The sequence below is a fragment of the Megalobrama amblycephala genome, linkage group LG7, assembly GCF_018812025.1.
Source record: "Megalobrama amblycephala isolate DHTTF-2021 linkage group LG7, ASM1881202v1, whole genome shotgun sequence".
In the NCBI taxonomy this organism is placed as follows: Eukaryota; Metazoa; Chordata; class Actinopteri; order Cypriniformes; family Xenocyprididae; genus Megalobrama; species Megalobrama amblycephala.
The window spans coordinates 42,312,877-42,340,502 of NC_063050.1; the positions used below are offsets into that span (position 1 = coordinate 42,312,877).

General features: G+C 35.1%; 2 protein-coding genes across 4 annotated transcripts in view; one reads left to right on the top strand and one right to left on the bottom strand.

Moving 5' to 3' along the window:
• marchf1 (membrane-associated ring finger (C3HC4) 1) overlaps positions 1-19,423 on the top strand; it is a 30,284-nt gene extending 10,861 nt beyond the window's left edge. For 2 of the 3 annotated variants that reach the window (XM_048197555.1, XM_048197557.1), the window contains exons 3-8: positions 6,680-6,730; positions 6,827-6,906; positions 8,196-8,861; positions 11,704-11,884; positions 13,856-14,003; positions 18,032-19,423. In XM_048197555.1, the coding sequence (XP_048053512.1) occupies positions 6,680-6,730; positions 6,827-6,906; positions 8,196-8,861; positions 11,704-11,884; positions 13,856-14,003; positions 18,032-18,348 (1,443 nt within the window). In that variant the 3' untranslated portion in view covers positions 18,349-19,423. The remainder of the gene's footprint in view (positions 1-6,679; positions 6,731-6,826; positions 6,907-8,195; positions 8,862-11,703; positions 11,885-13,855; positions 14,004-18,031) is intronic. The other variant, XM_048197558.1, reaches the window with a different exon arrangement.
• A 4,948-nt stretch (positions 19,424-24,371) lies between these two features.
• Positions 24,372-27,184, bottom strand: tma16 (translation machinery associated 16 homolog). Its single transcript, XM_048197564.1, has 7 exons — positions 27,038-27,184; positions 26,855-26,964; positions 26,712-26,749; positions 26,162-26,246; positions 25,881-26,029; positions 24,905-24,947; positions 24,372-24,759 (listed from the first exon to the last, which is right to left on the bottom strand). Exons 1-7 carry the CDS (start codon positions 27,038-27,040, stop codon positions 24,603-24,605), a joined length of 585 nt encoding a protein of 194 aa, XP_048053521.1. The 5' UTR covers positions 27,041-27,184; the 3' UTR covers positions 24,372-24,602.
• Positions 27,185-27,626: the final 442 nt, after the last annotated feature.

Below are 27,626 nucleotides of genomic sequence, written 5' to 3' on the forward strand. Positions count from 1 at the left end.
GAGAATAATAAGAAATCTTTCTTGAGCACCAAATCAGCATATTAGAATGATTTCCGAAGGATCATGTGACACTGAAGACTGGCGTAATGGCTGCTGATAGTTTCTGCTGCTTAGTTTGTGGAAACTGTGATACTTTTTTTGAACTAATGAATTTAAGTTTAAATGCATGAAAGTTTAAAAGAGCATTTATTTGAAAGAGAAATGTTTGTAACAATTTAAGTGTTATGAAACTGCTCCGAGACTGAGTGAAGATCCAAATGCAGCTTTAATAAAGGGACAATCCATAACAGGCAATAGGTCAATATCCAGGCAGGCAATCCAAACAGGCAAACAAATCAGGGAACACAGGCAAAAGGGTAATCCAGAAGACAGGCAAGAAATCCAAAAACCAAGAGACATGAACCCAGATTAGAATGCTCAGAGCTGCAGTGTAACAACTTAAGCCGAGTTCAGACTGCACGATTTTCAAAATAGTCGGGTCACTGTTCTTTTCACACTGCATGACTATCTTGGCCAGCATTCAGTCGCTGCTGTGTTCAAACTGCACGATGGATCGGCGACAGAGGGTTTCACACTGCATGACTTTACAATAGGAAGAATCGCCGAAAACTCTGTCTGGCACGCAAACTACGTTTCACAACCAAACACACGCGAGATGTGAAAAGGAAACAACGCGATATCCCGCGTGCAGGACCGGAGTTATTATTATTATTAAAAACGGTAGCCCGCAAGAAGCTTGCAATACGAGTTGCCTGTGCACTGATTTGCAGCAAATATAAGAAAAAGAAAAGAAAAATATGGAGGAGGAAATGGTTGGGTAGACTGTGGATTGTGTGTTCTGCAACGAGAGTTTGAGGTAAATACATAACTTTTCAATGTGCTGCTGTTGCGGATGGTCAAGCAAATGTTTGTGTTTTGTTTCCGTTTGATAGAATTGTAGACTAATGTTTATGTGAATGAAGCCATGCTGGCTGATGTTGTGGTCTATAACTCCTCCCCGAACTCCCCGCTGCTCTGTATCTTGCTCTCTCATTGGCTGTCGGTCATCGCTGATGTAGTTTTCAGTCAGAACACTTTTCACACAGCAGGAGTTTGAATCGCCGACAGGTCCAGATATTTAGCATGCCAAATATCTCACGGGCGTCGGTGACTCTCTCAGATCGCGTCTTTGCTCATTCACACTGCGTGATTGTCACTCGCGTGAACGAGCACCGATTTGCCTGTGATTTCGGGCATTTGTCGGCGATTTCTCAAAACCTGTCGGCGAGGCAAAATCGGGGCTAAAATCGTGCAGTCTGAACTCGGCTTAACAAAACCTCACAGGGAGACGCATGGTAAAACAGGCTTACATAGACAGGGCTAATGAGGTTAATGACAGATAGCTGTGAATAATCATGGCTGATAGACCAGGCAGTGGGTTATGGGTAATGGAGTCTTTGACAATAATAGTAGTCCGGGTTGGAGTGCCCTCTGATGGCAATGACGGGCACTCTCACTGGTGATCGTGACAGTAAGTCTGTACTGTCACTTTTGATAAATTTATAAATTGATACATTCTTTGAAAAAAAAAAAGTCTTACTGACCCCAATCTGTTGAAATATCTATTTCTTAGAATAAAAAAGAAGAAAAGTAAATAAAAAAAACTTAAAACAAACAAACAAAACATCCTTATGGGACATCAATTACCAATTTCAATATTCATTGAAATTCAAAATGACTTTTTATTTTATGTTGTTGTTTTAACCAAAGATGCATTTCGATTTAAATTTGAGAACTGACTGGAGAGACTAAAAGTAGTAATGACCTATGAACCTTGATCTAGAAACAATGACTTGATCTTTGAGCCTAACTATTTAAGGGTCAAGGCTAAAAATATGTGTCCCTCCCTATTAGGTCTTTCTATGTTTCATACACTAGACCTTTACAGAGATTTTAGTCTTAATGTTATAGTAGTTTCAATCTAATCAGACTTTACTGTGACCTGGATTCTGTAAGTTATTCAAAGTCAAGATAGGTACATTATATTTCTCAGGTTTGTTCTCAGATGTAGAAGCAGTAGTAGAGATTTGACTAATAGTAAGGGGACATTAAGGTCAATGAGATTTATATTAAGGTACATTTTTTAATAGAGCTCTGTAATAAGCAACCATATATGCTGTTCTGAATGAAAGAGAAAATCTGTCATTTGTGAATTCAAACAATCAGAAGAACTGTGATCCTGCATAGATAAGGAGAAAGTATCAATAAAAAGGTAATTTTACATGTGTGGTCAGAGTATAGAAATTCTAGACTGGATAAATGAGCACTGTTTTTCCAGCGAGGAAGCAGTGTCATCATTCAGAATAGAAGCTGTGAAGATTAGAAGGCTTTTATGCAGAAAGAGAATCCATTATGTGCATTACACACCACAGCATGTGCCTTGAATATAATTCTAAAGCCTGTGGAAAGCATCCAGAGGGAGTAATTTTATTTGCTCAGATGTTGTTCTTTCAAAGCATGGGGGCGTAATGGAGTTTTTAGTTATGTTTCATTCAAGCGTCAGCTTCATTTAAGATGGTTCTCCGAAAAATACCTTAGGAAAAATAAAAACAGACACATACAAGAGACAACAGTTGATGGAGTAGCAATATAGAGCTATAAAATGAATGTGCACTCTGTGTTTTTGTTGAAATCTCTGACTTTCACTTGCACACTTCTGTTTCTTGGCAAATCTGAGCAAAGTTTAAAGTTTCCGAGAAGATAGATGTGAGATTACTGTGGTCTTTTACTCAGGAGAAGCAGGAAACTGAAGTCTCCATTTGCTCTCCATTCAGTCTTGTTTCGGAGAAACAATCACGATATTAAAGAGAACTCAAGTGTGATTTTCTTTTCTATGGCCTGTAATTGCAAGTGTGAGGTGAAAACTATGTTTGGTTGAGTGGTGCATTCTGCGTGAACTCTATATGGGCCTCTGGGAATGCGGTGGCTGTAGTTCAGGTGTGAATGCAAACATGATCATCATATGGTGCTGATGTTAAAGGGTTAGTTCACCCAAAAATGAAAATTATGTCATTAATTACTCACTCTCATGTCATTCCACACACGTAAGACCTTCGTTCATCATCAATCAGTGGTTTAGAGTGCCAAAATCCCATGATTTCAGTAAATGAGGCTTCGTTACATCATAAGTGTTTTGAAACTTCAATAGTTCACGTGACTCTGGCAGTTTGATACGCACTCCGAACCACTGATTCGAAATAAAAGATTCTAAAGCTTCGAAGCTTCATGAAGCAGTGTTTTGAAATCGCCCATCACTAGATATTGTTGAATAAAGTTGCTATTTTGTTATTTTTTGGTGCACAAAAAGTATTCTAGTTTATAATATTAAGGTTGAACCACTGTACTCACATGAACTGTTTTAAATATGTTTTTAGTAGCTTTCTGGGCATTGAAAAAGGGAGTGTTATTGCTGGTGATGCAGGCCTCAACTGAGCCATCGGATTTTATCAAAAATATCTTAATTTGTGTTCCGAAGATGAACGAAGGTCTTACGGGTGTGGAACGACATGAGGGTGAGTAATAAATGACAGCATTTTCATTTTTGGGTGAACTAACCCTTTAAACAATCACAGAACATGTTTATAATAATATCATTTTCTCTCAAAGGATGCAGTTGCACCTGCATTCTCTCTAAAGATACAGTGCGGGTGAATAAAATATTTATGAGCTGATCAGATGTTGGTGTCTGTCGACTTTCACATCAATAATTCAGAGCGATATAGTGTCGCTCCAGGAGAGAGAGAACAGAGCTCAATACTAGCTTTACTAACAGCAGCTGAACAACACAGACTTTTTCTTTTTTATTCAAAACAATAGCAACGTATTGGAACTTTTTGCTTAATAACAAATTTAAAGTTGTTACATTCATCAGCTGTAGGTCTATTGTAAAAAAATACTTTGTTTGTTGTTGTTGAAAGTTACAATCATGATAGTCTGACTTTATTTTTCTGTATAAGCCTAATTTGTAAATAAATGTTGTGTGTGTGCTTGCAACTCCTTAAATGCATGTTCTTAAATTGATCCCCAGTGGATCATTTGTGTTTGTGTTGTTGTATGTTAGCTTGAAGGAAAAATAGTTAAGTTAATAATGGGCCAGGGGTGGACCAGAGGCAAAGGTGGACCCACCAAAAGCCCAGGAGGAATCAGCTCTGCCTGAGGCACATGGAAGCAATAAATGCTAATAAAGCTTAGTTTTCACAAACGCCTGGCAAAACAAAGCATTCAGCATTTTCAAAAATAAAAATCAAAGGTCAACAATTCCCTTTGTGCCATTTGAGCTTTAAATTGATTTTAAACTCATTGTAGCCAAACCAGAACTGTGCAGAAGAAAGTCTGGTCACACTTTATATTAGGTGTAGTTACATTAAAAAATAAGTACAATGTACTTAATGTGTTCATTTTGTATTGCAAAACACTTTTGCTGCTATTGAGGTGGGATACGGGTAAGGTTAGGGTAAGGTTAGGGTCAGGTTTGGTGGTTTGGGTGGGTTTAAGGCTGAGCTAAGGTGCAAGGGAAGGGTCAACAATTATGGAATTAATTACAGCTGTAGTTGCATGCAGGTATTTTTAAAGTTAAAGTACAAAACATGTATGTACACAATAAGTGCAATGTAATACATAATAGATAAAGCCACCTAATTATAAAGTGGGACCGAAAGTCTTTGTTTATATACTACCTTTTAGAATTTGGGGTCAGTAAGATTTTTTTCTTTTGAAGTTTCTATGCATCAGAGAGTCCAGAAAAATGCATAATGGTTTCCAAAAGATATGTTTTCAACATTGATAATAAATTTTAAATTGTAATATCACACAATATTTTTATTTTCAAGACATTTACTGTATTTTTGCTAAAAAGAAAAAGCTGTAATCTGCTTATATGTCCAGTTCAGAGGATTAATTGTTCACAATCAGACCAGGAATGTGCTTTAAGTAAACAGGTTTTCATGCTGACGTTAAAAAGAGCTCTATACAGTTGAATGAATGAAGACCTGAATGATTCCTCCTCTTTTTTTTCTTTTTTTTTTAAACCATCATCTAACCCAGGGACTTGAAGTTTATCTTGATTTGCTGAAACTAACCCCATTCTCTGAACCAAATGCTCAGTGGCCTAAACTTATTTGTCAAATAAATCACTCTATTGGCAAAACCTTAAAGAAGTTCAGGTAGTTAAGACACTATTTGGAATATTCATGCATTCTTTTTGCAAAATTCTAAATACATTCACTAAAACACATTTTGCATGTGATGCATTTATGATGGAAAACGGTAAACACAAGGGGCAAAAGTTAAACACAACGACAACACAGTTGTCATCGTTTATACACACTGATTCAAACTTGTTTCTAATGATGTGATTAAACCAACTGTACAAAATATGAGCTGGTTCAGAGTGCACAGATGAACTGAATGTTGGATGGAAACAATCTGAGAGGGAAAGGAGGAAGAGTATGTGTAAAAGGTGGTGGATGAGAAGGATGAAAAAGAGCAAGGTGTGGAATATTGTCAAGGCTGGATCTGTTGTCAAGGCTTGCCTGGCAAGAGACAACATTGCCTGTGATGTGGACAATGTCCTCAGGCTGGACACAACATGAAGACATGATGCTGATCTCTCAATGACTTTGATTTTGCAGTGGAACAACTTTTTGAGTGTACTGTAACATGCTTTTGGGCTTTTGCAGTTGGACTACTGCATTTTTGCAGTATGCAGGTGCTGAATATACAGAAATTCAATACTAATAGTACATTGCAGTACGTACAGTATACAATATATTCCCCTTAGTTGCGATTACAATACTTTTTTTACGTAATTGCAAAATTTGTTTACTGTATACTATTTTTTAATGTAACTACATGCTCTGGATGCTGTGTTCTACATTTCCTGATGTAGTGTCTAATGAATTCTCTATAGGGTTTATATATTGACTGATGTGTGCATGATCTGAAAGCTTTATTTGATTTTGAGAACAGGTGAAATGGTTTTGAGGCAATTATTTTAGTTTGCCAGAAGAGTCAGTGGTTTTGTGAATGTAGTTTGAATATTTGTTTTTGTGTTTAAAGTTGTGAGAAAATGGGTGACGTTTTCAAGAAAAATTGTCAAAAAATAAGTCTTTGTGTTGATTAGTTACCATGAACACGCACACATATGTGTGTGCACGCAAACGGTCTTACGATGCTGCTGTTATTTTTAGTAATAGGATTGGTTCGTCTTAAAGCTGCAGTCACATTAAAGATCTGTTCAAACATGTGACAGAAACCCTGCTTTAAAAGCCTTTTTTTTTTTTTATTTGTGTGTAATGTGTGAGAGTGCTTGTAATTTCTGCTCTACTAGCTTCACCAAACTGAACTGCAAAAGTACTAAACAGGTTTTGCATATACTCCCCCTGTCTGCCATTGGTCAAATAGACCAACAGACAAACTCATGCTATTGGTTGAGCCTCTGTTGTTGTGGCAGAATGCTCAGTTTTTTAACTCATTTAACTCATTCATTGCTAAATGAATATTATAAATGTGAAAGTGCCACAGGGGTCACAGTTGATTGAACACTTTAAGTTTGTAGTATGATATATATATAAAGGTATGGCCTTAATGTGGATGAGGGAGAGAGAGAGCACATTCCATTAATCCTCTTTGTTTCCTTTAGGGTGAGAAGGCACCCGGGCGATCAGGAAGTCGATCCAGCAATATATCTAAGGTAACACACACACCCAAACCATCTTTATTCAAAGCAACACCAATGACAACAAAGTAAGTGTATATTATTTTGCACTTTTGTGTCCTGATGTTTCAGGCCAGCAGTTCCACCCAGGGACCCGTGCTGAACAGTATCTCTCAAACATCAGTTACACCCTCCTCCCAGGACATATGCAGGTGAGTGTGGTCATAGACCGTTGCTGTGGGATACAGGGGTGACCATGTATATGATTGGTGCTTTGCTCATCTCATGTTTGCACATCATTGTGATTTTATGAAATAAGTTCTGGAATGTCAGTGTAGTCCAAAAGTCTGAGACCACAAGTTTGCAATTAAAAACTTACACTGCATCTCTTTTTCTATTTAAACCATAAAATAAGTAGATTTTGAACAATGAATACAAATATTTAGCATTCGGCTTGGTCGTTTGTTGGTCACTAATCAAATTCGTAATTTGTAAGGAAATGTTTTCTGTTGATAATATAGTTTGTAATAAAAGATTCTAATTTCATTTTATATAAATTGAATTAAAAATAGAATAATATAATTTATAAAACATTTTGTATTAAATTACTAATCTAAAATAGAATATTATAATTTATAAAACCGTTTGTAATTAATTAAATTATGAATGCAAAATAGAATAATATAATTTATGAAACATTTTGTATTAAATTAAAAACACAAAATAGAATAATATAATTTATATAATTTAAATTAAAAATAGAATAATATAATTTATAAAACGTATTAAATTAAATTAATGCAAAATAGAATATAATTTATTAAACATTTTGTATTAAATTATGAAGTTTGAATGCAAAATAGAATATAATTTATAAAACATGTATTAAATTAAAAACACAAAATAAAGAAATATAATTTATGAAACATTTTGTGTTAAATTATGAAGTTTGAATGCAAAATAGAATAATATAATTTATAAAACATTTTGCATTAAATTAAGAATGCAAAATAGAATAGTATAATTTATTAATTATATTAATTTCTTAATACTGTATTTTTGTATTAAATTATGAATTTAAAGTAAATTAAATTAAGAATACAAAATAGAATGATATAGTTTAAAAATAGTTTGTATTAAATTACATTAAGAATGCAAAATAGAAAAATATAGATTATTACATTTTTGTATTAAATGAAATTAAAATTTTCTTTAAATTAAAGTTTAACTTGCAGTCTCAGGCTTTGTATATAAATGCATATATGTGTTTTGAATGCCACATTTTCTTTCTGGGGTTCTATATTAAAAAATAATTATTGAAGAGTGAATTGCAAGGAGAAACTGAGGGAAAAAATCCACAGTTCAAAAGAAATTCACTTATTATTTGTCCATTATGTTTTTCACTCATCAATCATTTCATGCCCTGTTGTGTCTTCTTCATCCCTTTTGTTTTTCTATGTATGTGTGTGTCTGTTTGTGTGTGTTTGTGTGTGTTGTGCAGCTCTAGTGGTTACGCTAAACTTGAAGTAGATGGCTCAGATCAGACAACACCCGTCATGCCCATAAACCCCGCCTCCGATCCCGCCCCCACCACGAAGAGGCAAGTCAAGCGGCGTATTCGACGGCGACGGGAGAGCACCGGGACAGTTGGGTGTGCCAAGGAGTGCGTGGACCAGACGAAACATTCACGATCGCATAAGCAAGTGCACACACACTCTGACTCATCCTCAGAGGACGAGCAACGCTGGAGAGAAGCTCGCTCTTGGAGCCGCGAGAAAGCGAGACGGAGACGCAGTGGCAGCCGACACACACAAGCGCATCCCCGTGAGGAACGGGACGCCATTGAGCTCATGTCTGTCAACTCTGACGAGGGACAGAAAGAGAACCAGCCACCACTGTGCAAGGGTCCCAATACCAAGGCCCACAAAAAGTTGTTAAAAAAGGAGCGTGGGGGTCAAAGTCAGGCAGCCAATCACAGGAAAGGGAGGGATCATGGTACTAGTAGGAGTGGAAGTGAAGAGGAGGAACCTATTACAAAGACATATGAGGAGCGAGGTTCAGGAGACCCAGATATGTCTGTCCCGTCCACCTGTAAATGCACTAATCCCACCAATCAAAATGGCACCATGCAACATGCATGCACTGATGATGAACTAGAGGTGTGCAGGTGAGAAAGAGCAAGAGAGAGCTGCAAACCCTCAGAAAACAAATACTTGATCAATATAATCAAAGACCATCCATGGTCATATGTTACAGCAGGGGTTTTCAAACTGGGACCCCCAGTGGGCCGCAAGCGAGTGACAGGGGTTCCGTGGAAAAGTCTACAGAAAATTACCCAGAACAATTTGTCCCAGGAACTTTTTCCTAGGAACATTTTTCCCCCAGACCTATTGCTGTCTGCGTTACCATCGCAGTCTAAAGTACCATGAAGAATAAGACCGGTGACATAAGACTGTGCACGACTTTCCCGTTTTCGTCCTCCGCATATAAGCTTAATAAAGCCTAAACCTCGTTGTCGGCCCATCAATCGTATTTCTTAAACTCCATCAGTGATTCGAATAGCATACCGCTCTTACTGCACGCACTGCAACTTTTAAAAATGGTGGTTGAAATAAAATGCTGCGTGGAGTCAACCAATCAAAATGCTGCGTGAACTCAACCAATCAGCATGTTCAGCACCCAAGTCCCACCCCTGAAATTTCCTGAACTTTGAAAAAGTACTACCCCTTGAGCAGATACTTTCTGAGGGGGAAATCTTTCCCTGGAACTGCATTTAGACACTGGTTCCTGCGGTCGAAACATACTGAGTACCATCCCAAAGTCCCTAGTTCCTGGGGAAAGATCCTGCAGTGGAAACAGGGCTTTAGATGTAAATAAATAAATAAATCAATAAATAGATGAATAAAAAATGTGATTAAAATAAAAAAGTAGTGAAAGAATAAATTAAATTAAAATAAATACAAATTTTAATCAATATAAATAAATAAAAAATAGTTTAAAATTAAATAGTACATTTAACAGTAAATTACTATAGTGAGCAGAAAAAATATATATAATAATGTAACTTAATAAAAACTAATTTTAGATTCATTTTATTACTTTTTCAGTGTATAAATTGGATGTTTATAAAAGATGGATCCATTCTATATTTTAGGATGGGGACGATCATATTTGGGTATCCAAGGCATCTAAAATATTGAAAACCCCTGTATTACAGTATAAATGTCCATTTTAAATTATTTATAATATATTTATGATTTTTTATGTTATTTATATTCATTACTTAGCACCTTGTTTTAATACTATTGTTATATTTTTAGCGTTATTTATTATTGTCGTATATTTCTTTTTCTTGTCATTACTTGTTCTGTGTATACAGTGTGTGCAGAATTATTAGGCAAGTTGATTTTCTGATCATATTTTTTTCCCAAGCACATTTTACCAATTCCAATCCACATCAATCTTAATAACTACTATTAATATTGTTTTTAATCATTTATAAGTGATATATAATTGTTCATATAGGCTGGAAATGAAAAATGCCTTATATTTAGGTGTGCAGAATTATTAGGCAGGTTTTCTTTTACAGGCAAAATGAGCCAAAAAAGAGATTTAACTCAGACTGAAAAGTCAAAAATTATTAAATACTCATGAGAAGGACGCAATACTAATGCAATACTAGAAATTGCAAAGTTAAAGCATGACCAAGGGACAGCAAAATGCTCATTGGGTCAGCGGGGTCAGACAAAAACAGGTGGAAAAGAAAAGACACATGTTAACTGCAAAATAATTAAGAATTAAGGTGAAGAATTAAGTGTGAAACCATCAGGAACCCTTTAGTCTCCAGCGCCACCATTTTCCAGAACTGCAACCTACCTGGAGTCTCCAGAAGTGTGAGGTGTCAGGATCTCAGAGACTTAGGTTAGCTAAAGAATCCTAAAAAATGACCCGCACTTGATAAGAATCACAAGCTGAAGTGTTATAAAATACATGAAGACTGGGTTTTTATAGGCCTTATAGACAGACAGCTTGAAGTGTTTGCAGAATTTATCCAGAATCTGGCAGTAAGGTGTTTGAGTTCACTTTTAGTCCATCTCTTATCCTGAAATGTCTGTCTTGCAGAGATGGACTAAAAATGATCTTCCAAAACTTACTGCCAGATTCTGGAAGATAAATTCTTCAAACAGTGGTACAAGAGGATGTGGTGCTGGTCCTTCAGGAGTCACTCTCAAGCTGTCTGTTTATAAGGCCTATAAAAACCCAGTCTTCATGTATTTTATAACACTTCAGCTTGTGATTCTTATCAAGTGCGGGTCATTTTTTAGGATTCTTTAGCTAACCTAAGTCTCTGAGATCCTGAGACCTTGCACTTCTGGAGACTCCAGGTAGGTTGCAGTTCTGGAAAATGGTGGCGCTGGAGACTAAAGGGTTCCTGATGGTTTCACACTTAATTCTTAATTATTTTGCAGTTAACATGTGTCTTTTCTTTTCCACCTGTTTTTGTCTGACCCCGCTGACCCAATGAGCATTTTGCTGTCCCTTGGTCATGCTTTAACTTTGCAATTTCTAGTATTGCATTAGTATTGCGTCCTTCTCATGAGTATTTAATAATTTTTGACTTTTCAGTCTGAGTTAAATCTCTTTTTTGGCTCATTTTGCCTGTAAAAGAAAACCTGCCTAATAATTCTGCACACCTGAATATAAGGCATTTTTCATTTCCAGCCTTCATGAACAATTATATATCACTTATAAATGATTAAAAACAATATTAATAGTAGTTATTAAGATTGATGTGGATTGGAATTGGTAAAATGTGCTTGGAAAAAAAAATATGATCAGAAAATCAACTTGCCTAATAATTCTGTACACAGTGTAATGCTTCGGTAATATTATATGTAAACACAATCATGCCAGTAAAGTACTTTTAAACGGAAAAATTGAATGAAATTGAGATGGATGTAAAAGAGAGGTGGATCGAGTGAGAAGTTCATTTGTTTTTGTTTGTGCAGGATCTGTCACTGTGAAGGTGATGAGGAGTTTCCGCTCATCACCCCGTGTCACTGTACCGGAAGTTTGCGTTTTGTGCACCAGGCCTGCCTGCACCAGTGGATCAAGAGCTCCGACACACGCTGCTGTGAGCTGTGCAAATATGACTTCATCATGGAGACACACCTCAAACCTTTGCGCAAGGTAACACACAATTCTGTGAACAGCTCAAATCCTGTTTTATTGAACACCAGTGGCAGCTGGTGTTTTTCAAGGGTGGGGAATATATGTTATATGTATAAATGTAATATAATATATACAAATTACAATATACTAGAAATTTATTTTGCTTATTTCGATTAGCTGTGTGACTCTATGCCTTTGAATTTCAATTATTGCCTTGGTTATAAAGTCCCTCCCCTCTGAGAGATCATCCAATTATCAAATAGAGAAGCCCAGCTTCCAGTTGTCTGACATATGCCTCTTCACAAATTTTGTGAAAATATAAAAATATGTATTAAACAATAATACAGTATCATAATAACATTAACCGAAGCTAAAGTTCAAATAAGTAAAAAAAAAAAAAACAATAACAACAAAAAAGAAATTAAGAAATTAATGCTTTCATGCAGAAAAGGCACATTAAATGGATCACAATTAACAGTAGACATTTATAATGCTATAAAAGTTTTCCATTTCAAATAAATGCTGTTCTTTTGAACTTTATCCAAAAAAAAAAAATCCATAAAAATATTAAGGAGCACAACTGTTTTCAACATTGATAATAAGAAATGTTTCTTGAACACCAAATAAGCATTTTAGAATGATCATGTGATACTGAAGACTGCAGCAATGGCTGCTAAAGAGTTCAGCCTTGCATCACAGGAATAATATTCCAATAGAAAACAGTTATTTTAAATTGTAATAATATTTCACAATATTACTGTATTTTTGATCAAATAAATGCAGCCTCGGTGAACATAAGTATTCAATATAGTATACTACGCAAAATTAAAATGTACAAGAAATCAGCTTGTTAAGTCTGATGTTCTGCGTCACCGTTTCAGGGTCCAAACGCTCTTTCAGATGCCAAAAGAAAACAGTCAACGGTGCTAATATACACTCACGTTGTGATGTAATACTATGAAAAATCATGATCCTATCCTTTATCTCCTTACTGAAATCCCAGATGGCCAGACAGTGATTCATCTTTTATTATTTGTTAAAATATTTGTGTCCGCGATGCCGTGAGCATGGAGACTGTAATGTACACCGTAAATTTTTAAATGCTTAGCTTAAATGTGTAATATGAATAAATAGTGCTCATGAAGGCTGTTGCAATCGAATTCTCAAGTGAAACAAGTAGAGGTTTGGACCCAGAAACAGTATTCCTTACGTCACAATAAGTGAATTGATTCTGTACATCATTAATGGTTATTTTAATGGTGTAAGCATCATAATATGTAAATAAATTAATAATATATAAGCATTTATAAGCATTGTTGGTTATATAATAATATATAAGCATTTATAAGCATTATTGGTTATATAAGCATGTTATTATAGGGCAGGATTAAAATGCAAACTCAGTTTAATGCAATGTGTAACAGTCCTCTGTCCCACACCAATTGGTCTTTGGCTTGAAAAATGTTAAAGACCCCAGCTTCCAGTGGACATTTCAGAACTTCAAAATATCAATGTATTTTGAAAAAGCACATATAATTTACACTCCCAAGCTCCCAAGCTTGCTGTGCTTCCATAGCGACATGTGATGTGTATGGCAGTGCAATTTCTTTCACTGACTTGCATCATTTTTAAGCATATTTATGGAACACAAAGAAATCATCAAAATCAAAAAAGAAAACTAGATCATTTTTGCCCATAGCTCAAATGATGAGCGAGTTACACACGAACGTTTAACGGTTAGGGGTTGTTAAAAAAAATTCCCTTAGTATGAGGAGTAATAATAATGATGCTGGCCTTAGCAAACACTGCTAATAAAATAACCTCAAGGGTTATTGTGCAGATTTGTCTGAATGTGGAAATATTGTGATTTTTAGAGCACACACACATATCCTAGTGCTGCCACATTGTGGCTAAAAAAATTATTTCAGGAAGAAAAGTATAATTATATTCATAGAAGTTATGAACCCTGGTTCTCTGTCTCTTCTTTAGTGGGAGAAGCTACAGATGTCTACGAGCGAGCGACGGAAGATCTTCTGCTCTGTGACCTTTCACCTGGCGGCTGTGGTGTGTGTCATCTGGTCGCTCTACGTTCTGATTGACCGCACGGCTGAAGAGATCCGACAAGGCAAGAACAATGGTAAACAGTCACATGCACAACTTACACAATAGCTAATATTCTTATGGAGAAGTATAAATGTTTGCAAGAGGTCCAATGCAGTGTTATTCAGGTTCCAGTGTGATCCACTATTACCATGTAATTTAGTTTAGTACAGCTGGAATGTTGCATTGAACAATTAGCATCTAGTTTTATTAGTGATTATATAGTGGGGAAATGCGGTGTTGTAAAGTAGCTTTGATTAGGCTCATTAAAAAAAAAAATTTTTTAAGTTAGTCCAAAAGAATGATCAGTATTTTTGACAAAGTAAGTTTAAAATTATGTACACTCACAAGAAATGAGAAAAAAAAAAAACTGAAAAAAATAACTTGTCATATGTGTTAAATATGTTTTCGTAATTGAAATTGAAAAGTAAAAAAAAAAAAAATTTATATATATATATATATATATATATATATAGAGAGAGAGAGAGAGAGAGAGAGAGATGAAAAAAAGTTTAAGTAGCAAGTACTAAACTTACTAAAATGAAAGCTATATAAATATTAAACTAAAATTAAAACTTCTAAAACTTCCATGAAAAAATCTAATTAAAAATATGAATAAATACTGTAATAGTATTTAAATAGTATTAAATTAACCGTGGTAAAAAAAAAAAGAAGTTATTTAATTGGAAATAAGGTCACCCTCTTATTTAATTTCAAGTAACAGAATCTTTTTTTTTTATGGTTTTAGTTTTAGTTAACCATAATAATAACAACTCTGATCTCATTGTTTAACCAGAAATATTACTATAATAATAACATGTTAATTTGCATATCGCCTTTCTAGAGCACCAAAATGGCTGAAATGTCATTTGGACTAAATGTAAGAGTGTCCTTTTTTGATAAATGGTCATGTAAAGAGCTGTTCAGTTATGACATCAGTTTGTAGGCCGACTCAGAAGAGTATTTGACCATAGGTTCACTCCTTTTAAACACGATTTAACGCACAACTTGCACTTGCAAAATGTAGATTTTAGGTGTAATTTGACTGCATGTGATTTTTGTTCAAGAACAAAACTGATTCATCTCTATCCACCTTTTTTCCTATGCCCTATGACGCTTTGTGCAAATTATGGGAGTAACTTCCATTAAACTGTCTGCAAGCTTTGTTCTATGAGTGCAATAATAAGCATTTTCAAAAACTGGATGTGATGAAATGCCATTATCCTATTCACCACTCAACCATCGATCATTAAATGCACATTTAAAAGTGTAAAAACATTAAAGGGTTAGTTCACACAAAAATGAAAATTCTGTCATTTATTACTCACCCTCATGCCGTTTCATGCCGTTTCTGTGTATCGAATCTGCAGTTCGGAGCGCCAAAGTCACGTGATTTCAGCCGTTTGGCGGGTTTGAACCGCGATCCGATTCATGATTCGATACACTAATTCATAATGCTCCGATGCTTCCTGAAGCAGTGTTTTGAAATCGGTCATCACTAAATAAGTCGTTATTTTGTTTTTTTGCCGCACCAAAAATATTCTCGTCGGTTTATAATATTAATATTGAACCACTGTACTCACATGAACTGATTTAAATATGTTTTTAGTACCTTTATGGATCTTGACAGAGGAAGTGACATTACTCCCTATGAAGGCCTCACGGAGCCATCGGATTTGAACTAAAATATCTCAATTTGTGTTCCGAAGATTAATGAAGGTCTTACGGGTGTGAAACGGCATGAGGGTGAGTAATAAATGACAGAATTTTCATTTTTGGGTGAACTAACGTTAACCCTTTAACAAATTACTACCACAGAATATGAATAACCCCCAATTATTTCCGAAGCAATATAACGGACGTGTTAAATATCACTGTAGTAATATATGTCTGTATTATGTAACATGTTGCCTTAATCAAAAATGTTCATTAACTGGAACATTGAGTGATAATATTTCAAAAGAGATTTCTGTCATTTTGACAGACAGTATTGTATTTACCTGCTTTAGAAACATTCCAGTAAACACTGCTAAAGGGATTAGAAGACAATTTTAGTAGGAGACAATTTCAAAGCATCCATGTGAAAACAAACCTGGAAAGAGATGTGAGGATTTGGGGAGAAAAACGAGAGATTCTTAGTGCATTCAAGTGAATTATTCACGGGATATACTGTAAATTACTTTAGGAGAGCAGGCCACAAATGCAAGTATATGTTGTCCTTTTTCATACTGCTACAGCGGAATACAAAAGACAAAAGAAAATAATCAGAAGGGAAAAAAATGCAGCATCTGAACAGAGCTCTTGCCATAGATCTTCCTGGAGATCTACCTACCTGCAAAGTTTAACACCAACCCTGATAAAACACACCCAATTAAGATTTTCAGGAGCAATTGATAATTACAGACAGGTGTGTTGAGCAGGGCTGGAGCTGAACTCTGCAGAAAGGTAGATCTCCAGGAACAGGGTTGGGCACCCCTGCCATAGATATTCTTGTTATACAATGTCACATTAAAGGATTAGTTCACTTCTGAATGAAAATTTCATGATAATTTACTCACTCCCATGTCATCCAAGAAGTTCATGTCTTTCTTTCTTCAGTCGCAAAGAAATTAAGGTTTTTGATGAAAACATTCCAGGATTTTTCTCCATATAGTGGACTTCAATGGCCTCCAGACGGTTGAAGGTCAAAATTACAGTTTCAGTGCAGCTTCAAAGGGCTTTAAACAATACCAGACGAGGAATAAGAGTCTTATCTAGCGAAACGATTGGTCATTTTCTAAAAAAATACAACTGTATATGCTTTATAAACACAAATGATCGCCTTGCAAGTGCTTCTACTTTCAGTATTCTTCAAAAAGCTTACGCTGTATGTCCTACGCCTTCCCTATTCTACTTACGGAAAAAAACAGAACTGGCGCCGTGTTCATTCGGTAAGTTGAATAGGGAAGGCGTAGGACATACAGCGTAAGCTTTTTGAAGAGTACGGAAAGCAGAAGCACTTGCAAGGCGATTATTTGTGTTTATAAAACATATACAGTTGTATTTTTGTAGAAAATGACCAATCGTTTCACTAGATAAGACCCTTATTCCTCGTCTGGTATCGTTTAAAGCCCTTTGAAGCTGCACTGAAACTGTAATTTTGACCTTCAACCGTCTGGAGGCCATTGAAGTCCACTATATGGAGAAAAATCCTGGAATGTTTTCATCAAAAACCTTAATTTCTTTGCGACTGAAGAAAGAAAGACATGAACATCTTGGATGACATGAGGGTGAGTAAATGATCAGGAAAATTTTATTTGAAAGTGAACTAATCCTTTAAAATACAAAGCGTTACGTTATTCTCCTGACATCTAAAAATAAAACATGAAGGAAATTTTACAGCTCATTCAGTCAAACCGATTATCTGTAGTATAATCTGTACCTCAACTATGATTTTAAATGATTTGTTTCAGTCTTTTTGAGTGGAAGTTCCCCAAACCGGAATTGCCTCCCATAATCAAACACAGTATGCTAGGAAAAAGGTGGACAAGTCTCATAAACCTAAAAAACTGAACAGCTATTGAATGTGAAGAAGCAGCGATATATAAACAAAAAATGATTTAATCTGGGCCAGTTTGTGTATAAAGGTCAAAACAACTGGGGCAACTAAGAGCCAAGGAATCATAAAACATTTACCCCTGACAAGGCTTAAGCTAGTCCTAGACTAAAATGCATATTTGAGCTGTTTTAACTGAAAGCAACTTGTACTGACATATCTTAAAATTTGTGAGTGTCATTGTTTTGTCTCAAGATGCACACCAGTAATGTTTTTTTCTAGTGTACGTTTATAAAAGATAAATATTTTAATTGAACTAAGGCCTAATCCTGGCTTAGGCTAAGCCCTGTCTGTGAAACCGGGCCTTTATGAGCCTGTTAATGCAGTGATATAGTACTGTAATGCTTGAATGTGTCAGTGGAAGCCCCAGACTGTAGGAGTGTAGAATGTGATTCTTCTTCAGAGTAGATGGATGGTAATATAATGATACTGTGCTGTAATGCCATGCTATACTCTCATTGCACACACAGCGTTGCTGCGTTTGTCCCCTCTCAATGCCGTAGGGGTGCTGGAGTGGTCGTTCTGGACTAAGCTCATTGTGGTGGCGGTTGGCTTTACTGGAGGACTCATCTTCATGTACATTCAGTGCAAAGTCTACCTGCAGCTTTGGAGGAGGCTGAAGGCTTTCAACAGGATCATCTTTGTACAGAACTGCCCCGACACTGTCCGCAACGGAGAGAACAGGCCACCCCAGGTCACCCAGAGCAACGGCACGCACGGGGCGGTGGAGGTTCCCGCACCTCAGACACAAACAAACACAGGAGGTGTGGAGGTGGCTCCTGTTTGACCGTGGATGCTTGGTGTTCTGAACCCCTAGAAAAGTCTAGTAAAGGGCTCCTCTAGGTGTATTTGACCAAAGTGATGTGATTTACATAAAACAAAAGCACTTTTTATTTTCCCTGTAGGTTTATCTGATGGTGGATAACCTTATATGTATAGACTTTCATAGAGGTTTATAAAATTAAAACATTAATTGTGTGCAATTTATTGTCCAAATCAAGGTGTAAAAACATTATTACATATAATCATACCCCCAATCTATAATTAAATAGTGTAATAAGGGACTTCCCTAGCGTTTCATTTATTTTGCAAGTCCGCAGTCATATGTCATTACAGTTTTTATATACTTTGGTCACTTTTTCAAAACTCTTCACAATTCTCCAAACCAACTTTCAGTTTGGCACAGCAGTTAATTTCATGTTCAAAATGCACTAAAACTACAAAAACACGTCTCAATCAAGCCATTCTTCCATGTCACTAGCAAATGTTGTCACCCAACAAACATACTTTGTCACTCAAACAACCTTAAAAAAAAAATTTCTTGGTTAAATTTCTTTACAATCAAGAATGACACTCTCTACTGTTTAGAATTCACTGCAGTATGTATATGTGAAATTGAAACACTAACACCTCAGCTACATCAAATTTTTTATAGTACTTCGTTTTTTAGATTCAGAATATATTTCAATATTGTATTAGTGTAGAAATGTAGCATATTACCAGTAACACATTATAAGTAATGTGAGTTACATAATCAGATTACTTTTTTCAAGTAACTAGTAAAGTAACAAATTATTTTTAAATTTACAACAAAATATCTGAGTTACATTTTCAAATAAGTAATGCAAGTTACTTTGTTTTCCAATTTATTGACTGACAGCTCTCCTGTCCCCATATTGAGAGAAATCTGGAGTAAATGCAGAGGCGTTGTGTGCGCTGTGTATGTTATGGTTATTCTAGACAAGTTCTAGACTAAATGTGAGCATACATTTACTTGTTTACTTCTCCTGCATCCTATTCTTCTTAAAGGGTTAGTTCACCCAAAAATGAAAATTCTGTCATTTATTACTTACCCTCATGCCGTTCCACACCCATAAGACCTTCGTTAATCTTCAGAACACAAAATATTTTAGTTGAAATCCGATAGCTCCGTGAGTCCTCCATAAGGAGCAATGGACACTTCTATGGCGTTATTTTACTGTCTAATGTCGAGAGCACATTATTGTGACGCGAGAGCATATCAATGTAATGCGCGAGCGCAAATCTGTCCGCTCGCGCGCGGATATCCTTTGCTCTTGCGCAAATCTGTCCGCTCGCGCGCGGATTTCCTATGCTCTCGCGCAAAACTGGACGCGTGCTCTTAAATATACAGTGCTCTCTTATGAACTGCCTCTCCTCTCGCTCAGATGCGTGTGCACACTCAAACTGTTTCCTGCGTGCTCAAACTGCACATGTGCGCTCACGAATCTTTCCGTGCTCTTCCAGAAATTAATTTGCTTTTGGATTAAACGCTGTCAAAAGTTATCAACCAATCAGAAGAGACGATTGATCCATGAAAATGATACGTGGAATCTTATTGGCTGAGATTGAATTGCGCCTGGAATTCTTTCTACAAAAATGGATATTTCATTTCTTTACAATTTAATAATATTTAATAATATTAATCAAAATGCAGGACATATCTTAGAAATGGCTTGGAATGGGGCGCTTGGATGTTTTCTATATTAATAAGCTATCACATTACAGGTCAAACCCCACTGAACGATTTATCAAAAACCATCATATTAGCCAATATCATGGACCAAAACATTAAATTAAACATTAATTAAAAACAAAAGATTAAACAACTAATAATGTTATAAATCAGTCTATTTAGAAATGTGTAAAATGTTATAAAGCCTATTTAAAAATATGTATTAATTTAAATGAATTCATTACAATATCGTTTGAAATTAATGAAGATATGATTCGTCCAGTGTTTTTAAATGAATTTCTTGAATTAATAATTCTGATCATCAAATACATTTTAACAGTCACTGGTCACCACCTACTGGCAGAACAGTGTAATAACATTAGTTTCAAAGGTCATTTATTGCTAAAATCAGTGTATATTCGGACTATAAATTGTTATTGCAATACTTGCATTATTATTTAATGTTTGCAACACAGAAGTAGCAATAGTGTGTTGTTGAAAACGCTTTGTGAAGCTGTTTAAAACATATAGTTTATGACCACTGCTTTCAGCGGCAATGCAAAACCAGGTTTAAATATTCCAATATGTTCGTAATTTCAAAGGTTTAATAGACATAACCGAATCATTGTCATTTAGGAATAAGATCGTTTTATTTTGATTAATCATGCATACATACGAGCTTAAGTATTTTTGTATGTCATGTTTTATACCCGACCTCAAAAGAAATTGACTATGGTGGTATATGTGATCTCCACATTTTAAGTATTAAGGGAATGATGATCTGACCTGATCTTGTTCGGTCTTAAATCAGAAGATATTTGTTGGTAATACTTTACAATAAGGTTTCATTAACATTATTTAACTGCATTAGTTAACATTAACTAATAATGAACTGCACTTCTACAGCATTTATTAATATTTGTTCATGTTAATTTCAACATTTACTAATACATTATTAAAATCAAAAGTTGTATTTGTTAACATTAGTAAATGCACTGTGAAGTAAACAACCAACAAACAGCTGTATTTTTAACCTTAACAAAGATTAATAATTACAGTAATGTATTGCACATTGTTAGTTTATGTTAGATAATACATTTAACTAATGTTAACAAATAAAAACCTTATTGTAAAATGTTACCTATTTTTTATATAAATTTCAACACAAAACGTATGACCACAATAACTTTAAGAAACATTTTTTGTTTGTTTGTTTAGATAAATTGGGGTTTGACCTGTAATGTGATGCAGTTACTAGGTTACATTTGATAAATATTATGAAATATCCATTTTTGTCGAAAGAATTCCAGGCGCAGTTCACTCTCAGCCAATAAGATTCCACGTATCATTTACATGGATCAGTCGTCTCTTCTGATTGGTTGATAACTTTTGACAGCGTTTAATCCAAAAGCAAATTAATTTCTGCAAGAGCACGGAGAGATTCGTGAGCGCACGTGTGCAGTTTCAGCGCGCAGGTCACGTTTGAGCACGCAGGAAACAGTTTGAGTGTGCACACGCAATATCTGAGCTAGAGGAGAGGCAGTTCATGAGAGAGCCCTGTATATTTGAGAGCGCGCGTCCAGTTTTGCGCGAGAGCATAGGAAATCCGCGCGCGAGCGGACAGATTTGCGCGAGAGCAAAGGAAATCCGCGCGCGAGCGGACAGATTTGCGCTCGCGCATTACATTGATATGCTCTCGCGTCACAATAATGTGCTCTCGACATTAGACAGTAAAATAACGCCATACACTTCCTCTGTCAAGATCCATAAAGGTACTAAAAACATATTTAAATCGGTTCATGTGAGTACAGTGGTTCAATATTAATATTATAAAGCGACGAGAATATTTTTGGAGCGCCAAAAAAACAAAATAACGACTTATTTAGTGATGGCCGATTTCAAAACACTGCTTCATGAAGCATCGGAGCAAAAATGAATCAGTGTGTCGAATCAAGATTCAGATCGCGTGTCAAACTGCCAACGGCTGAAATCACGTGACTTTGGCGCTCCGAACAGCAGATTCGACACACTGATTCATCTGTGCTCCGATGCTTCCTGAAGCATTGTTTTGAAATCGGCCATCACTAAATAAGTCGTTATTTAGTTTTTTTTTTTTTGGCGCTCCAAAAATATTCTCGTCGCTTTATAATATTAATATTGAACCACTGTACTCACATGAACCGTTTTAAATATATTTTTAGTACCTTTATGTACCTTTATATAAGTTTCCATTGCTCCCTATGAAGGCCTCACTTAGCCATCGGATTTCAACTAAAATATCTTAATTTGTGTTCTGAAGATTAACGGCATGAGGGTGAGTAATAAATGACAGAATTTTCATTTTTGGTTGAACTAACCCTTTAAATCCAGAATGGCAGCACAGCTGAAAGTCTTGTTTGTTTGAACTGTGCCCTCTACAGTACAGGCGTGAATTTGCATTTCCTTCAGCCGGAGGCTTATTCATTTCAGTTTTGGTGTGAAAGGGCCTTTACATTTGCCAAAGATAGAAATTTTTTGTTGTTATACAACCAAACAGCCCAGCCCAGATAAGGAAAAAGTAACGCAAACGCAACGTAACACATTACTTTACATAAAAATTAACTAAGTAATGCAATTAGATACTTTTTTAGGGAGTAACACAACACTGCATATTACTGTTTATTTTAGTTTTGTATTATGTAGGTATATATAGAGTTTTGGCGGTGGTTGTGTCTGAGGGAAAAAAGAATTCATGTAATTTGAAAGATGCAGTCGCTGAATGCATTTTGCACCAAAGCAATGATAACTGGTCCAGCGCTTAGCCCACATAGACTGCTGTTGTGTTCACCGTGTGAAGACTTTTGAAAAAGTCACAGACGTATTAAAAAAAAAGTGTCCTAAGTTGATTCAAATGTCTAATCAATTGGCAGCCCTGTCCTATAGCCTACATATACTATTACTGGTGAGATTCAATCAAAATAGAGAATGAAATTCTTACATTCGTACCTTGTTCTGAAGTGGATTACCTGTTCTCCTCTGCACCGTAGATTAGTGAGAACTCTGTGACCTCTGAATGTGATAGGGAACCAGAGGTGAACATGGCAGTTACAAGCAGCGATTATTCAAATCAAGGAACCTGTCTTAAGCCAATCCTCTATTTGGCTCTCACCTCAGCTGTCTTTCCTCCATCTGTTGAACTCTTGGATCAGGGAGTCACCTTAGAGTTAAATTCATTAAAAGTCTTGAAAGAACCTAAATGAACCAAAGATATGTTACAAACTAGGGAACAGATAAATAGCTTGTATCCTTTTATCATGTTAACACATTTATTTGGTTTTCGGTGATCTGTGTATAGACCGGTTGTAAATTATTGACCGATTCTGTGATGTGTATTATTTTTTCTAGATATATTTATTTTGTTTATAGTTTTATAGTTTGTTTACAGTTGGCAAGGAAGGCACCATCCATTCATATCCTGGTTAACATAGTTTCCTTTTCATTTCTGTGGGTGAAATGTATTTTACTGCAGTCACTTGAATAAAATAAGCATCCATAAGAATGCAGTGGATACAAGCAATTCAAACAAACATTCTTGGGTTACACATTAGTTCAAGGTTGTTTTATTGTTATAGTGTCATTTAATACATCTAAGTAAAATTAATTAACTATTGGGTTAGGCTTAAGAGTAGGGTTTGGTTAGGGGTTAGTTGCATGTAATTATTATAGTAATAACAGTATATTATTAATAAGTACATGTAACAAGGACCCTAAAATTCATAAAGGACCCATAAAAAGGACCCATTCTTGCTTTATCGGACTTGCCAAAAAAGTAATTGTGTGCAACTTTTAAAATGTTTTTCAGTCTAAAACAGCTCAATCTATGAGAAATGAATGGTTACATATGGTAACTGAGATTTGTTTTCCTCCATGCATCATTTACTGATAGCCTAGTTAAGCATTATATATTGTATCTATACTGTTTTTTGGGGGGTTTTTTCAACTTTGCTCTTTTTAAAAACTAATGCAGCTTTTGGGGAGGTATGTTTTGAAGTGTATGAAGGAGAATAATGTTGATTTATTTATAAGAAATAGATTTGTTAATATGCAGGTTAAGAGGTGATCATGTTTTGCTGAGTGTTATTCAGAAAGAATTCAACATTTTTGTATTTTGTGATTTCCTGCAGTGATGATCTTGATATATTAAAATAAATATATATATATAATTAAACACCCCCAGGGGCATATCAGGATCAAGTCAGATTTAGTGATCAACATCAGTGTTCATAACTCAAATGCACATTATAAAGGAAACATGCAAAAATCAGCCAGTGCAATAAACCAGTGAATGTATCAAACTATTTCAAAGTCTCTGTTTGTTTATTTACGTATTAATAATACTGTGTTATCCGAGCAACTCTCTTCTTCAAAACAAGACATTTTTGCAAGAGACCCAGTACACTATGGCTACTAGTAAAAAGCACTAGCAGCACAAAACGCAATGTCTTGCTCTTTCTGTCCTTAATACACAGCGTGTTGTCCATTCCTCTACAGTAATCTGTACTGTATTAAAGCTGCAGGATTTCACAGTACTATAGGTCAGTATCAGAATTCAGAGATGCATCTTCCTCATTTTCTTCCTCCATGTGTTTATCTTGTGAAACTGCAGACGGTGTGCTCTCAGAGCCTTTGGATGAAACCTTTCTCCACTTAATGTTGGGAAGTTTCTTGAGGTCACCGTTCCACTCTCTGTTAAACAAATGTGGCTCAAAGTTAAACGAATTTGACAAGGTTACAATTTGGGTTGAACTTTACATACATAGCTTTGTGCCAGAAATCTGATGATTTGCTATAAAAGTGTTTAACAAAAAGAATGTTTTTATGTAATAATTACCTGAATATTTTCAGATGCTTAGAGTTGATAATGTCAGGGATTTCTGTAAAGTGAAAAAAGAAAGAAAATTTTTAACCCTCCAGAGCATTATGTTGCCAAAGCGTATACTCTTTAAAAAAGAAAGAAAAAAAATTCAACAAATTTACATAGTAAAATACCGTTTTCCACTGAAACAGTAATATAACGTAAAAACCTATAGGCTACTTTCTCAAAAATGACAAATATTACCCAGAATACACTGTTTTACAGTATATTACGTATATTACTTCTGTATATTACAATGCATTCTGTATATTACAATACATTCTGCGTAATTTCAAGAAAAATTACCCAGTTTGAGTAGCCTATAGGCCTCTTTTCTTAAAATGACAAATATTACCCAGAATGTATTGTTTTTATGGTTTATTACTGTTTCAATGGAAAACGATATTTTACCATGTAAATTTGATTAGTTTTTTTTTTTTTTTTTTAGAGTGTCATAAAGATGTGTATTACTTTAGAAGCACAAGATGTATACAGGATGGCAATAAAAGTTAGTCACCATGAAATCGAAGTTCACAATTCTTATTTTTCTATGGAATATTGCATAATTTATTATAATTTATCCATGCAGATAATTTTTTTAATTTGTGTGCCCTTGTAATATTTAATCATATAATGATATAATAATTTAACTTTTATTTTATGCCAACTTTAAAAACCAAGGGTTGACTTCGAATAAACCAAAAGTCTTTTCCATGCATTGTTTGAGGAGGATGCACTTTTTTGCTCTTAAGTACTGACCTTAGACAAGCATTAGCATAATTATTGTCAATTTTGTTTTGAATTATTTTACTAAATATTTTAAACTCTTGTTTTTGAAAAATATTGTCCAACTAATGCAAGAAACCAATTTATTCAAGCAGTTTTAACATTGCTCCCAATAAAAGTCAAGGCAAGAAACCTACACAAAAGTTCATGAGAATAGGAAACTTACCAAAGCCACTGCCTTCATACAGAGCTCTCTCTCGCTCTACTGTCTGATTGATGATAGCTTCTCTAGAGCCATGCTGACGACCCTGTCGTCCTTTAATACTGTTCGCCAACTCAATCTGCTCCAGCTCTCCATCAAACCGGTGAAGGTACCTGAGAAGGACGACATCTTATATGAACCAAGATCATTCTCAAAGTACAGCTAACATTTCTAAACCCAAGATAGTGCTGTTTATGCATTACTTTACAAGTTATAACAGAATGTTTGCTTGGGAGTTGTTGTACCTCTCAATTATTTGACAAGCATCATGTTTGGTGTATTCTGACTTGTCAGGGTCCAGCTGGCTTTGGAACCACAAAAGTTTTTCACCTGCAGAAGATAAGTAAAGACATGTAGCAGCAAACAGGGAATGTTCAAAGATCTTTGGCTAAAGTTCTGGCAGTTTTCTCTGAAAGTTATTATTAACAAACGTTCTTCCAGTAATGTTAATAGAGCCTCCGCTCAAAGTTATCTGGTCTTTAATAACGTTCTCTAAACGTTGGGACAAATACGTTATTTATACATCACTAAAGGAACATTTAGAAGTAACGCTTATATAATGTTTGCAAAATTTCGTTTTCTCTGACGTTCACATGACCACGAAATAAAACTTTAAATTTTAAAAACTGGACGTTTTGAACGTAGCGAGAACGTTCAGAAATACTGTTTTCATAGCTTGATGGGAACGTTAGCAAAACGTTCTTAGAACAATTTTGTTAGCTGGGGTATAACACAGGAATACTGACAATTATTCAATGTCATTTAAAAACAAAAAAAAAACAAACGCAAACTTACCAATCAAATTTAAACGCCGTGCCTTCTCACCCTTTAACCTAGAAGTGATTTTACAAATATTACATTTACAGGTGTAACATTATAAAAAGTAACCTTGGCAACACAAAATATTTTTTATTTTTCTTTAAAGGAAATACACTTACTTTTCTTTCTTCTCTTGTTTGATGGCAGCTCTTGCCATATATCCAGCTTTTCTGCTGTATGGGTGAATAACCTTTTTCTCCACCTGTCCCTTTCCTTTCGCGGCCTTCGGCTGAAATTAGCTTGTTAAAGACACAATTCAAAAGTAAATCTTAATTAAACAAATATTTTAATTAAAAACTTACCATATCGGCTGATATATGAATGTCTATCTTTCACACGTGTGACGTATGGGGGAAAGGTTTAAGGGAAGGACCGCTGAAACGGTTCGACAGTATTTTTGTTCCGTGTATTACATACATTTGAGTTCCGCCGGTATATCATTTCATATATTAAGATTCTATATTCACACGATAAAATGATCAATGCTGTAGTATTTTTTTTATATGTGTTTCTTACATACTTAAAAAAATATTTTTGATGGTTTTGCTTTGATACAGATAACTATTTTATATTCATTTTTTGTACACTTTAGCTTTTTAATCTGCTTTCCTTCACCTTTCTCTTTATATATATTTTTTTATTTTTCTTTATTATTTAAATTTCATTTCGTCACTTTATTCATGTTTTTTTCTAGTTATAGAGGTTATAATTCCATTTTTTTTTTCAGAGAGAGAACAATATTACAAGGTATTGAATAAATGTTCTCATGTCCTCTATTGATATCATCATTTAATTTAATAAAGTTAATATGTATTTCTAATAGAAATAACTAATTTATGTGCAAATGATCAAAAAGAGGGTAAAAAAAGAGGAAAACACGTTGGCACGTTA